The sequence below is a fragment of the Scyliorhinus torazame genome, chromosome 7 (assembly GCF_047496885.1).
Source record: "Scyliorhinus torazame isolate Kashiwa2021f chromosome 7, sScyTor2.1, whole genome shotgun sequence".
NCBI classification, from domain to species: Eukaryota; Metazoa; Chordata; class Chondrichthyes; order Carcharhiniformes; family Scyliorhinidae; genus Scyliorhinus; species Scyliorhinus torazame.
Genome location: NC_092713.1, coordinates 83799757 through 83813161, shown reverse-complemented (window position 1 = coordinate 83813161; position 13405 = coordinate 83799757). Strand labels below are relative to the sequence as shown.

At 47.2% G+C, this 13405-nt stretch overlaps 1 protein-coding gene across 6 annotated transcripts in view; it reads left to right on the top strand.

Annotated features, from left to right (window-relative positions):
- Positions 1–13405, top strand: part of fggy (FGGY carbohydrate kinase domain containing) — a 554287-nt gene that overhangs the window by 57629 nt on the left and 483253 nt on the right. For all 6 annotated transcript variants that reach the window (XM_072510992.1, XM_072510995.1, XM_072510990.1 and 3 more), the window contains one exon: positions 5822–5973. In XM_072510992.1, coding sequence (XP_072367093.1) covers positions 5822–5973 — 152 coding nt within the window. The remainder of the gene's footprint in view (positions 1–5821; positions 5974–13405) is intronic.

Sequence of the window (13405 nt, the reverse complement as noted above, 5' to 3'; positions counted from 1 at the left end):
GTTAATATAGTTAACCTTATAATAAAATTGAGTTGCACCACTTCCAGTGTTGGTGACCTGTTTGTGATCCAGAACACCCAACACATCATGGTACAAGGAGTGAACTGGTTCAGTCCAGATAGCCATACCTCAGCATACAGTAACAACCAGCAATGATACCCAGGCAAGATGTTCAAGATCCGGGTTCCGCAGCAGCTCCAGTGCCACGGCGATCTCCGCAAAAACTGGCGGGCATTCCGGCAAAAAGTTTGAAATCTTCCTGCTGGCAGCCGAACTGGCCGATCCTGAAAAAACAGAGCTTCTCCTCACCATCGCCGGTGCCAGAGCAGAAGAAACCTTTAAAAAATTCAAGTTCTCCAAGGGGCAAAACAGGAGCGACTTCCAGGCAGTCCTGGACAAATTCGGCAAATACTGTGAGGAAAACACACTCCAACCAGCAAGGAAAGATAAGAGAAGTGCCAGTACTCACCTCGAAGCCGAAATCCCGGAGCAGAGAACGATTTTGGTCGGCGGCCATCTTTCTAAAGGGACTGCACTTGCGCAGTTGCGCGACGCCGCGCATGCGCAATCATGAAAACGACCATCAGTAAAGGAACTGCGATCTGCGCATGTACAAACGCCTCCTACGTGCTATGTCATGCGCGTCATGACGTCCACCCCCATTTAAAGGGGAAACGTCCCAAATCAAAGAAAAAATCTTTTAAAGCTGTAAAACAACCTTCCTTCACCTGGAATGACAGCACAATGCCTCAAATTGAACCAGGAAATGAAATAAACCTCCGAAGAACCCTGCAACAAGCAGTTACCTCCCCCCAAACCGAGTCCGATTCCGACTTCCCGCAGACCAGTGACACCGAGGACCCGAGGGAGCCTTTTCGAGTCGCTGTTAGAACAAAAAACAGGCTGTCCCCGAATCAAAACCACCAGCCGCTATCGGTGCACAGCATTGATCCAGACGACGAGTGGTGTGCCACCCTGCCGGTCAACCGATCCCAGGTACGATTCCGCCTGGACACTGGTGCTTCCGCTAATCTCCTAGCGTGGTCAGCCTTTCAGACCCTTGGGGTTAAACCAACCATTCTTCCATCGACCTGCCAACTAGTGGACTACAATGGCAACGTCATTCCTGCTACCGGTTCATGCCAACTCGAAGTGACGCACAACTCGCGAAAAGCCATCCTTCCCTTCGAGATCGTGGGCTCCTCGAAAGACTCTGTGCTAGGCACACAGGCATGCAAACTCCTAAACCTCGTTCAACGAGTACACTCTCTCTCTCCAGAGGACAGGTCTGCCTTCCAGGATGCGGACTTCAGGGCGCAACTCAATGCCATCATCGACCAGCACTGCGACGTTTTCGAAGGCATGGGCGCGCTTCCATACACTTACAAAATCCTGCTCAAACAAGACGCCACGCTTGTGGTTCATGCATCTCGCAGAGTCCCAGCACCCCTCAAGGACTGCCTCAAGCAGCAGCTGCAGGACCTCCAGGACCAAGGAGTGCTCTCAAGAGTGAAGGAACCAACCGACTGGGTCAGTTCCATGGTGTGCGTAAAGAAGCCCTCCGTAGAGCTCCGGATCTGCATTGACCCAAAGGATCTGAATCGCAACATAGGAGCATTACCCTATCCCCAAGCGCGAGGAGATCACGTGCAAGATGGCTCGGGCCAACATCTTCACCAAACTTGACGCCTCGAAAGGATTCTGGCAAATTCAACTAGACAGGTCCAGCAGAAAGCTGTGTGCCTTTAATACCCCGTTTGGCAGATACTGCTACAACAGGATGCCGTTTGGGATTATATCAGCATCAGAAGTATTCCACCGGATCATGGAGCAAATGATGGAGGGCATTGAGGGTGTGCGCGTCTATGTTGACGACTTCATCATTTGGTCCACCACCCCGCAGGAGCATATCAGTCGCCTCCAGTGCGTTTTCAAACGAATACGGGACCAAGGCCTTCTCCTCAACAGAGTCAAATGTTCCTTCGGTCAGGCGGAACTCAAGTTCCTAGGGGACCACATCTCCCGGTTGGGTGTGCGGCCGGATGCGAACAAGGTGGCAGCCATCACGGCCATGCAGAAGCCAGCGGATAAGAAGGCAGTCCTCCGATTTTTGGGCATGGCCAACTTCCTGGGGATGTTCATCCCCAACCTCGCCTCCCAAACCACAGCTCTCCGGAACCTGGTCAGGAAGACGACAGGCTTCCAATGGCTTCACGAGCGCGAATGGGAGGAGCTTAAGACCAAGCTTACCACGGCCCCGGTATTGGCATTTTTTGATCCCACGAAGGAAACAAAAATTTCAACGGATGGCAGCCAATCCGGCATTGGGGCGGTGCTCCTGCAACGCGATGAGGCCTCATCATGGGCCCCCGTTGCATATGCGTCACGTGCCATGACCCCCACGGAACAGCGCTACGCGCAGATCGAATAAGAGTGCCTGGGCCTGTTGACTGGGGTCGACAAATTTCATGATTACGTGTACGGCCTCCCCCAATTCACTGTCGAGACCGACCATCGCCCGCTGGTCAACATTATACAAAAAGACCTGAATGATATGACCCCTCCCCTCCAGCGCATTCTGCTTAAACTCCGGTGGTACGATTTCCAGCTCCTGTACACCCCGGGCAAGGACCTGATCATAGCCGACGCTCTGTCCGGGGCAGTCAACACCCCGTGTGATCCAGAGGGGTTCGTCTGCCAGGTTGGCGCCCATGTGGCCTTCACGGCCCCCAATCTGTCAGCCACGGATGAAGCCTTATCCACATTCGCCGCGAAACTGCGGCTGACCCCCTACTACAGCGTGTCATGCACCACATGATGGACGGGTGGCTCAAGGGCCAATGCCCGCAGTTCTACAATATCAGAGACGATCTGGCAGTAGTCGATGGTGTCCTCCTGAAGCTGGACCGCATCGTGATCCCGCACAGCATGCACCAGCTCGTTTTGGAACAGCTACACGAGGTCCATCTTGGCGTGGAGAAGTGCCGACGGAGGGCTCGAGATAGGCGAGATACTAAATGAATATTTTTCGTAAGTATTCACTCAGGAAAAAGATAATGTTGTGGAGGAGAATGCTGAGCCCCAGGCTAATAGAATAGATGGCATTGAGGTACGTAGGGAAGAGGTGTTGGCAATTCTGGACAGGCTTAAAATAGATAAGTCCCCGGGACCTGATGGGATTTATCCTAGGATTCTCTGGGAGGCCAGGGAAGAGATTGCTGGACCTTTGGCTTTGATTTTTATGTCATCATTGGCTACAGGAATAGTGCCAGAGGACTGGAGGACAGCAAATGTGGTCCCTTTGTTCAAAAAGGGGAGCAGAGACAACCCCGGCAACTATAGACCGGTGAGCCTCACGTCTGTAGTGGGTAAAGTCTTGGAGGGGATTATAAGAGACAAGATTTATAATCATCTAGATAGGAATAATATGATCAGGGATAGTCAGCATGGCTTTGTGAAGGGTAGGTCATGCCTCATAAACCTTATTGAGTTCTTTGAGAAGGTGACTGAACAGGTACATGAGGGTAGTGCAGTTGATGTGGTGTATATGGATTTCAGCAAAGCGTTTGATAAGGTTCCCCACGGTAGGCTATTGCAGAAAATACGGAGGCTGGGGATTGAGGGTGATTTAGAGATGTGGATCAGAAATTGGCTAGCTGAAAGAAGACAGAGGGTGGTGGTTGATGGGAAATGTTCAGAATGGAGTACAGTCACAAGTGGAGTACCACAAGGATCTGTTCTGGGGCCGTTGCTGTTTGTCATTTTTATCAATGACCTAGAGGAAGGCGCAGAAGGGTGGGTGAGTAAATTTGCAGACGATACTAAAGTCGGTGGTGTTGTCGATAGTGTGGAAGGATGTAGCAGGTTACAGAGGGATATAGATAAGCTGCAGAGCTGGGCTGAGAGGTGGCAAATGGAGTTTAATGTAGAGAAGTGTGAGGTGATTCACTTTGGAAGGAATAACAGGAATGCGGAATATTTGGCTAATGGTAAAGTTCTTGAAAGTGTGGATGAGCAGAGGGATCTAGGTGTCCATGTACATAGATCCCTGAAAGTTGCCACCCAGGTTGATAGGATTGTGAAGAAGGCCTATGGAGTGTTGGCCTTTATTGGTAGAGGGATTGAGTTCCGGAGTCGGGAGGTCATGTTGCAGCTGTACAGAACTCTGGTACGGCCGCATTTGGAGTATTGCGTACAGTTCTGGTCACTGCATTATAGGAAGGACGTGGAGGCTTTGGAGCGGGTGCAGAGGAGATTTACCAGGATGTTGCCTGGTATGGAGGGAAAATCTTATGAGGAAAGGCTGATGGACTTGAGGTTGTTTTCGTTGGAGAGAAGAAGGTTAAGAGGAGACTTAATAGAGGCATACAAAATGATCAGGGGGTTGGATAGGGTGGACAGTGAGAGCCTTCTCCCGCGGATGGAAATGGCTGGCACGAGGGGACATAACTTTAAACTGAGGGGTAATAGATATAGGACAGAGGTCAGAGGTAGGTTCTTTACGCAAAGAATAGTGAGGCCGTGGAATGCCCTACCTGCTACAGTAGTGAACTCGCCAACATTGAGGGCATTTAAAAGTTTATTGGATAAACATATGGATGATAATGGCATAGTGTAGGTTAGATGGCTTTTGTTTCGGTGCAGCATCGTGGGCCGAAGGGCCTGTACTGCGCTGTATTGTTCTATGTTCTATGTTCTATTTCTAGTAGCAGCCAGCTCGGAGCACAGAGCTCACAGCCTGCAACACAGACATTCACCATGTGCTGAGTGCACCACCTGGTTAGGACTAGGCAAGGGTCAACAGTAAAAGCTGGTATTGCATTTACCCACAGTTCAAGTATGTTAATATAGTTAACCTTATACTAAAATTGAGTTGCGCCACTTCCAGTGTTGGTGACCTGTTTGTGATCCAGTACACCCAACATATCATTGGCAACATCTTATTCCAGTCAATTGGCTTCCAAACAAAAAAGTCTTGTTAATGAGGTATTTAAAAATGGTGGACGGGTTGGCAACTTTGATGCTCACCCACCTATCGCATTACAATAGTCTGGCATGGTGACAGCGGGTCACAATCCAACGTCAATACACCGCGTTTAACACGCGGGTGGGATTGTGGCCGTCCTAGATTGTGAATGGAGAATTCTGCCCCACGTTTCAGAACTAAGTGCACCCACCCAGTGTGACATTAAAAAATCTGCAACAAGGTTCAATATACCAACAGTGTTTAACTTGAATTATATTTTAATGTGTAGCAACCCTACAAAAGTCAAATTACTCAAATGCTATCATTCTTATATCAGTTGCAAGACAACAGTGATTTTGAGGATACAAAAAATAATTTTTAACTTGCTATAATTATGTATAAAAATAACCTCACTTACATTATTCATGTAGAGAGTGTGTTTTAATTTCAGTTCAGTTTCATGGTCAACTATTAAAGGAAAAATCCAGAATCTAACTTCTGTTATCAAAAATCCACATTATAAATTGATTTGTCTTTTTAAATGTTTATTGGGGCAAATTTTGCTCAACAAAACACAAAAAGAGCAGTATGCAGGTTTCCCCGGGTTTGTTTTGCTAGATATAGATTTAATTGTGTTCACCTAACTTGTTCCAAGGATGGTATTGGATTTTTTTTTCTAAGGCAAGGAATAAATGATTGGAAAATTAACTTCCTTGCCAAAAAATAATTACTACTCGGCAACGTGTTGTGATATTCGCAATGCAGCTTCTGTATTATTGACATATTGTGGGAATCATGTAATTAAAAGATCAGCAAAGCTGTGGTTTTGAAGATTTTCTGCTTTATATGATGCAGGGGTAAACAGCAGGAACATTATCATGTGGATGGATCACAGAGCAGTTGATCAAGTAGACCGAATAAATCAAACAAAACACCATGTGCTAAAGTATGTAGGTGGAGTGATGTCCCCAGAAATGCAGCCACCCAAACTCCTGTGGTTAAAAGAAGTAAGTCTTTTACTTTTAAACCTTTTATCTTTATTATGAATGCTCTACAAATTAGAGTTTTTGAAAAGCATTTCTAAGAAAAAAATCTTGGAAATGTATTTTATTAAACTTTTTTCCCCACAAATGTTATTAAAGAAAAATGAGAGCCCAGGAGAATGTGGAACTGAGATAGTTATTCCAGTCCAGCACTTCCCTTCAGAAAACAACTTAATTATCCTCCATGCAATCACTTATTTGTAACCTCCATCTCATTTAATGTGACAAATTTTATAGACTATTTAAACATTTTTGTGTTTTGGTGTAAGATGAAACTGAGCACTACGTTTGTTTAAAAATAAAGTTGTGAATATGGTTCCTATTCAATATTATCTTTGAGAGATTTATTTTCCTTCTCACATAATTAATTTTCCAAATGACAGTTCACTGCCATGAGGTTTATTTTTCCCCCAGCTGGGACTGTCTAACCTGAGGTTTTACTTCCGTGGAGAATTCTCCAGCAAAAAGGGTGGGTGGGACTGCCAAAGCTGGGATTTCATCTCTGAGATTTTCTCAAGTTTGGAAGGTGAGATAGTTTAAGGCAAAATTTCAGCTCTTTGAGACTTTGGAAGGGTGAAGTGCAGATTATCCATCGTTATATTTGCAAGGGTAGGAGTGAATGATATCGGATGTTGTGCAACCCCGGATATATCTCACCCACTAGACTGGGCACACATGAAGAAGGCAAAGAGGCTAAACGTAGGTTAAAATGTGACAACCTCAGAAATATGGGCTGGAATTCTCCGGCTGTTCACTGGCAGCGGGATTCTCTTTCCCACCGGCAGCACACCCCCGCCCGCAGGTTTCCCGGCAGCATGGGGTGGTTTCAATGGGAATTCCCATTGACAGCAGCGGGAAGAGAATCCTGCTGCTGCGAACGACGTGCTGCCGCCTAATGCCGAGAAATACGTGGTTGGGAAGCTGCAGAATATGTTGCTTTAGTGTCTGTTTTAGGGCAGTGATTGTTGAAGATATTTTGAAGAGCAACTCTCTTGATGTTGTCTTGGCCAAAGATCTGGTGGATGGCCTCATTAAAATTGCTCAATAATCTGAATTTGCAGGTGCTTTTCCCAATAGGTTTTGCTTCTTCCTATTAAGTACGGTCTTCTGCCAAAAAGAGAAATCAAGATGAGAAAAGGAGTTTGCCAGTTGTACAGAACTATAATACTGCAGTTTATAGTTGTATGATTGCATGTCCGTGGATGATGCAGCTACATTCAGATGAATGAATTTGTTTTTATTGAAAAATGGGAATAATTTGGAGTTAAAGAATGGAAGTTTTCTTCGGTTCTTTGAATTAGAACAATTCTAATGCAGCTGCATCTACATAGCTGAAATAGCTCCTGTTATGATTGTCCTTCCTAATTTCGGTTAAGGATCAGTGTTGTGATTGTGGCTGAATTTACATTTTGATACAATCTTTTTTATAGGCATATGAATGGGTAAAAGGGTGGTAAGAGGAGGAGTGTGTCTGATTAGGGAAACAATTTTCATTTCCAGACACTTTTGCCAAAAATTCTGTGGCCAAACTATTCCCCCAAGACAAAAGTGGAGAGCAAGAAGCATGACACAGGTGGGATACCTGATGGGATCCAGGATCATTAGGTTTGTGCTTCAAAACCCAAGAAAAGAAATTCGTAAAAGGGGAAAGTTGAGCAGAGAGAATACCCATGTTGGGAAGTTCCTTGGCCCAGGCCTCTAATACAGAATGATTTGGATGCCAGAATGCAATTGGCTTACAAATCATTGAAATGACAAAAGAGAAGTCCACTTCGGGGTTTAGGCCTAGATTCTGACCTGAAACCTACTTTGGAAAGCTGGCAGAATGAAAATTATTGCATGCTGTGTAATTGGAGTAGATTGGACATCAAAGACTGATTTTTGGTTAGAAAATGACTGGCCACCCTCTCTTGACCCACCACCTACAAATGCCCAAGATACATACATGGTGGTGTGGGAATTCACCTTACATAAACTAAAAATGTGACCCTATCCTGAACCCTGATAATAATAATAATCTTTGTTATTGTCACAAGTAGGCTTCCATTAACACCGCAATGAAGTTACTGTGAAAGTCCCCTAGTCGCCACACTCCGGGTACACAAAGGGAGAATTCAGAATGTCCAATTCATCTAACAGCACTTCTTTCCCCACCATGCTACCATGCCGCCATATCTCAACAGGATCTGGGGCGGAACCCACTGACTCTTGGTCCACCCACACTATGAAGTAGGGTTGAGGAATATTGGGCGGAATTCTCCGACCCCCCGCCGGGCCGGAGAATCGCCGGGGGGGGGCGGCGTGAAACCCGCCCCGCCCCGCCGCCGGCTGCCGAATTCTCCGGCGGCGGTTTTTTGGCAGGCGCAGGAATCACGTTGCGCCGATCGGGGCAACGGACCCCGTTGGCAGCGGACCCCCGGCGATTCTCCACTCTGCGATGGGCCGAGTGGCCGCCCGTTTTCAGCCTGTCCCACCGGCGTAAATTACACAAGGTTCTTACCGGTGGGAACTGTCTCTGAGGGCGGATGCGGAGTCCTCGCGGGGGCGCGGGGGGGATCTGGCCCCGGGGAGGGGGGGTGGGGGCACGGTGGCCTGGCCCGCGATCGGGGCCCACCACCGATCTGCGGGCGGGCCTGTGCCGTGGGGGCACTCTTTCCCACCACGCCGGCTGCTGTAAAGCTCCGCCATGGCCGGTGCGGAGAAGAAACCCCCTGCGCATGCGCTGGGATCACGCTTGATCCTCCTGGCACTCCTGCGCATGCGCCAACTCGTGACGGCTGGCGGAGGCCCTTCGGTGCCTGTTGGCGCGGCGCCAAGCCCCCCCCCCGGCGCCGGCCTAGCTCCTGAAGGTGCGGAGGATTCCGCACCTTCCGGGCGGCCCAACGCCGGAGTGGTTCACGCCACTCCTCTGCGCCGGTACGGCCCGCCTGCCGGATACCGGAGAATCCTGGCCATTGTTCCCATTGACAATTCGGCAGATGAGAATTGACAAAACTCACCACTGTAATGGCACTAATTTTGGTCAAGGATCAGTGTTATGATTGTGGCTGAAATTACATTTTGGTACAATATGTTTATAGGCATATGAATAGTAAAAGTGGGGTAAGAGGAGGAGTGTGGCTGATTAGGGATCAAAGAGGGGATTTATGGATGGAGGCAAGAACATGGCATAACATAGACAGGTTGGTGGAATGGGCAGTGGAGTGTGTGTATATAGGTTTAACATAACTTCCTTGTTTTTCACTCTATGCACCTATTGATAGGCCAGGATGCCATATGCTTTATTAACCATGACCTCAACCTGTCCTGCGATCTTCAATGATTTATGCATATATACAACCAGTTCCTTTTCCTCCTCCATCCCCTTTAGAATTTTATCCTTTATTTCATATTGTCTCTCTGTATTCTTCCTCCCAAAATAAATACTTGACACTTCTCTGTATTAAATTGTATCATGCCCAGTTCCGGGCACCGCACTCTAGGAGGGATGTGAAGGAATCAGAGGGTGCAGAAAATATTCATGAGAATATTTCCAAGGATGAAGAACTTGAGTTACTTATAAAGATTGAAGAAGTCTGGACCGTTTTCCTTGGAGAAGATAAGGTTGAGAGGAGATTTGATAGAGCTATTCAAAATCATGAGGGGCCTGGACAGAGTAGATAGGGAGGAACTGTTCCCATTGGTGGGGGGGATCGAGAACCAGGGTACACCATAGATCATGGCATATAAATCATTTTGGCAATATACCATTTTTCTGTCCCAAAAATTGTACTTTTGCATATGCTAGACAAATAAGTCAACTCCCCTTTCAGCCACGATCTGCTACAATCGGATTGGTAGTCAGTTTTACATCTCAAACATGCTTTTTGAATTACCTTTAAAATTGGGTGCAAGGTGATAGAACATAGAACATAGAAAATACAGCACAGAACAGGCCCTTCGGCCCACGATGTTGTGCCGAACCTTTGTCCTAGATTAATCATAGATTATCATTGAATTTACAGTGCAGAAGGAGGCCATTCGGCCCTTTGAGTCTGCACCGGCTCTTGGAAAGAGCACTATACCCAAACTCAACACCTCCACCCAACACCAAGGGCAATTTGGACATTAAGGGCAATTTATCATTGGCCAATTCACCTAACCCGCACATCTTTGGACTGTGGGAAGAAACCGGAGCACCCGGAGGAAATCCACGCAGACACGGGGAGGACGTGCAGACTCCGCACAGACAATGACCCAAGCCGGAATCGAACCTGGGACCATGGAGCTGTGAAGCAATTGCGCTATCCACAATGTGATGTGTGGGAACTTAAGACACGTACATACAGCAGATGCCATGTGGCGAATGTTGAAGAAAAGTAAGTTTTCTGATGAAACAAATAAAGTTTGAAGCTGGTTTCAAGCCGTAAGTCATAATATTTGTTAACTCATCAAATAATTGTACTGCAGCGAGGGAATTTGGTGTTGGTGAAAACTGGTGTAAGAACGGAAGACGGAATTTACTCTGAAGAAAATGCCCAAGACCAAATGCCCTATAAGGACAGGGACCAGCCTCTGGCATGATCTAGAGAAGCATGTTCGGAATCGGCCCTTGAAAATCATCAGAATGATTTCCTCATCACTAGAAATGCAATATCTATATATGCATTCCAAATTAATGTTGACCAAATTAAACCCTACAGCGATTGTATGGAATGAAAATTTTGAGTGTTGCGGTAGAAGACCAAAATCGCTCAGACACTACCAAAAGACCTCGATGCCAAAAATTACCAGTTTTTAGCAATTCATCATCAGACAGCAGAAAAAAATCTGGAACCCATTATATCACATTGGCAACATGGTGAAACTTCTATGAATTTCAATATGCCCAGCCCCCAAATTATGGAATGGAAACGTGCAAAGGTTCCAAAGCAGTTCAGGTGAAAATCACAGGACATGTGAAAACAAGATTTGTGGTGGTACTAGCCCGAACAGCCAATAGAGAGAAATTATAGTCTGTGGTAATTTTCAAACATACAACCATGCTGAAAATCATGGAAATAAGTCCTTAACAATGATTGGATGGATGATCAATCAAGATTGGAGTGAAGTTATGAATCAGTATTATATCCGACATAAAGAATGCAGCTTTTTGGACGAAGAGGTGCCCGAAAAGAGATAACACCCAACTGCAGTTATGCTAGAACATTTAATGTTGCAGTTCCACCATTGGATGTGTACCTCAACAAGCCATTCAAGGATCATGTTCATCCTGAATAGAATAGGTGGCTGGTTGACAAAAAGAGGAAAACCTTCAAAAAGAGTAGAAATATGCACACTGTCCCGTTCGCTTGATGTTTTGTGTGGTTTTGTCATCAAATATTGGATGCTATTAATGCACAAACTGTCATCAAATCATTCAAAAAATGTGGAATATTCAATGAAGTAGAGGGGGAAGAAGATCATTCGTTGCGGAGGGATGATTCTGAAACTGAAAGCACTACATTTGATCCAGGGTTTCCCAAAAGTGTGGGACCAGGCGAAAAACGCTGTGTGAAACTCGCTGGCTTCACAGATGCCTTCTCTCGCCTGATTAAACAGCACTCTGCAATTTCAAAGTGCTGCTGAGAATCTCATAGCCAGCTGGAGAGATGGGGCCAGGACACGCTGGCAAAGCTTGGATTCAGAGATCGGAACGCCCTTTTTAAAGGGAGGTCTGCTCTCAAAGCTACACTTAAGGCCCCCCCGCTCTCCCTCACAGGGATCAGATAACCTTCATCTCCCCGGAGATCGGGCCCCCCTCCCCACAGTGATTGGGATCCCCTATGAAGATCGGGACCAATACAGACACTCCATCCCCCCCCCCCGCCCCAAGATGATCAACACCCTCCCCCCTTCATGGAGACCAGGACACCCCAGCGGAGGTCGGAGCCCCTGCCGGCAGACAAGCAGAACACATCCCAACCCCCACATGCAGAATGGGAACAACCCCCTGCAACCCACCCCTCCCCTGCAAAGCCAAGGGCATCCCTAACACTCCCACCATCCAAGCATTGGGGGACACAAGCTCCCCCCCCCCACCTCCCCCCGATGGCATCGGTGCACTTCCTCCTGCCCCCACACACAGGCATCACTGCCATCAGCTCCCTTTCCCTGGCATCGGGACATTTCCCGCCTCCCCCTTCACAGTTATCGCCCCATCCCAACTTCACAGGCATCTAGGTGGCCTCCCCACCCCAATACAAACACAACTTCACCCCTTAACAAGTATCGCCCCCCCCTTATCCCAATGCAGCACAACCTCAGCCCTTAATAAGCGTTGCCCCTCTTCCTTCCCAATGCAAAGCACTCCCCCCCCCCCCCCCCCCCACCACACACATAAGAGGTATCTCTCCCCCAATGGGGCTCCCCTGAGGGCCCACCCAGGCACAACCACCCTGGCACAGTCACCCTGGCATTGCCAAGTTGGTACTGCCAGGGTGTAGCCTCCCCCCCCCCACCACCACCACCACCACCTGAGGGGTATACCTGACTGTGCACTCCCCAGCACCATCATAACTGGTTTTAGCTTTTGAAAAGCAATAGTTATTCATACAGACTGACTCAATGCTGCAGGCCGGTGGGGTGGTATGGGGAGAATACATCGTGGACAGACACTACGGCATCAAGCTCGGTAATCATATGATAATAAATTTAAATAGTGTGAATCTGATTATGTGACTAGCGGGGAAGACCTCAAATTGAGATCTTGCCAGTGTAAATCCATTTTTGGCCACTCGTGAAATTTAGTGGCCATTGCAGAATTTGCACCCATGGGTAACAGGGCCACTAGATCACAGCTTTTGTGTATGATGCCAAAGACAATGGATGCAATTTCCTGGGTCCACCCACAGGCCAGTCACTTTTGGCTGGGCTGCCGAATCTCCCATAGTGGGTCAATTAATTTGACAGTTTTTAAAACACTTTCATTGTGGGTAAAGGTACGTTTGTACAATTCATTTATTCAATAAACCTTGCCACATTCATTTGATATGAATGATTTGTTGATGCCTTTGTTATTGTTGGACTTTTCCAACACAATCCTGGCCAGCCGCCCACATTTTACCCTTGATAAACTTGAGGTCATCCCAAACTCTGCTTTCTTGTCCTTACGCGCACCGTGTCCCATTCACCTTTTTCTGTGTTCACTGACCTTTGTTGAGTCCTGGTCAAGCATTTTCTTGATTTTTAAATTCTCATCCTTGTTTTCAAATCCCTTCATGGCCTCATCCCTCTCTATCCCTGTAATCAGCCCACAACTCTCTCAAGATATTTGCAATCCTTTAATTCTGGCGTCTTGAACACCTCCAATTTTAATCCCTCCGCCATTAGGGTCCGTGCCCTAAGCTGCCATCGCCCAAAGCTCTCTGTACTCTCC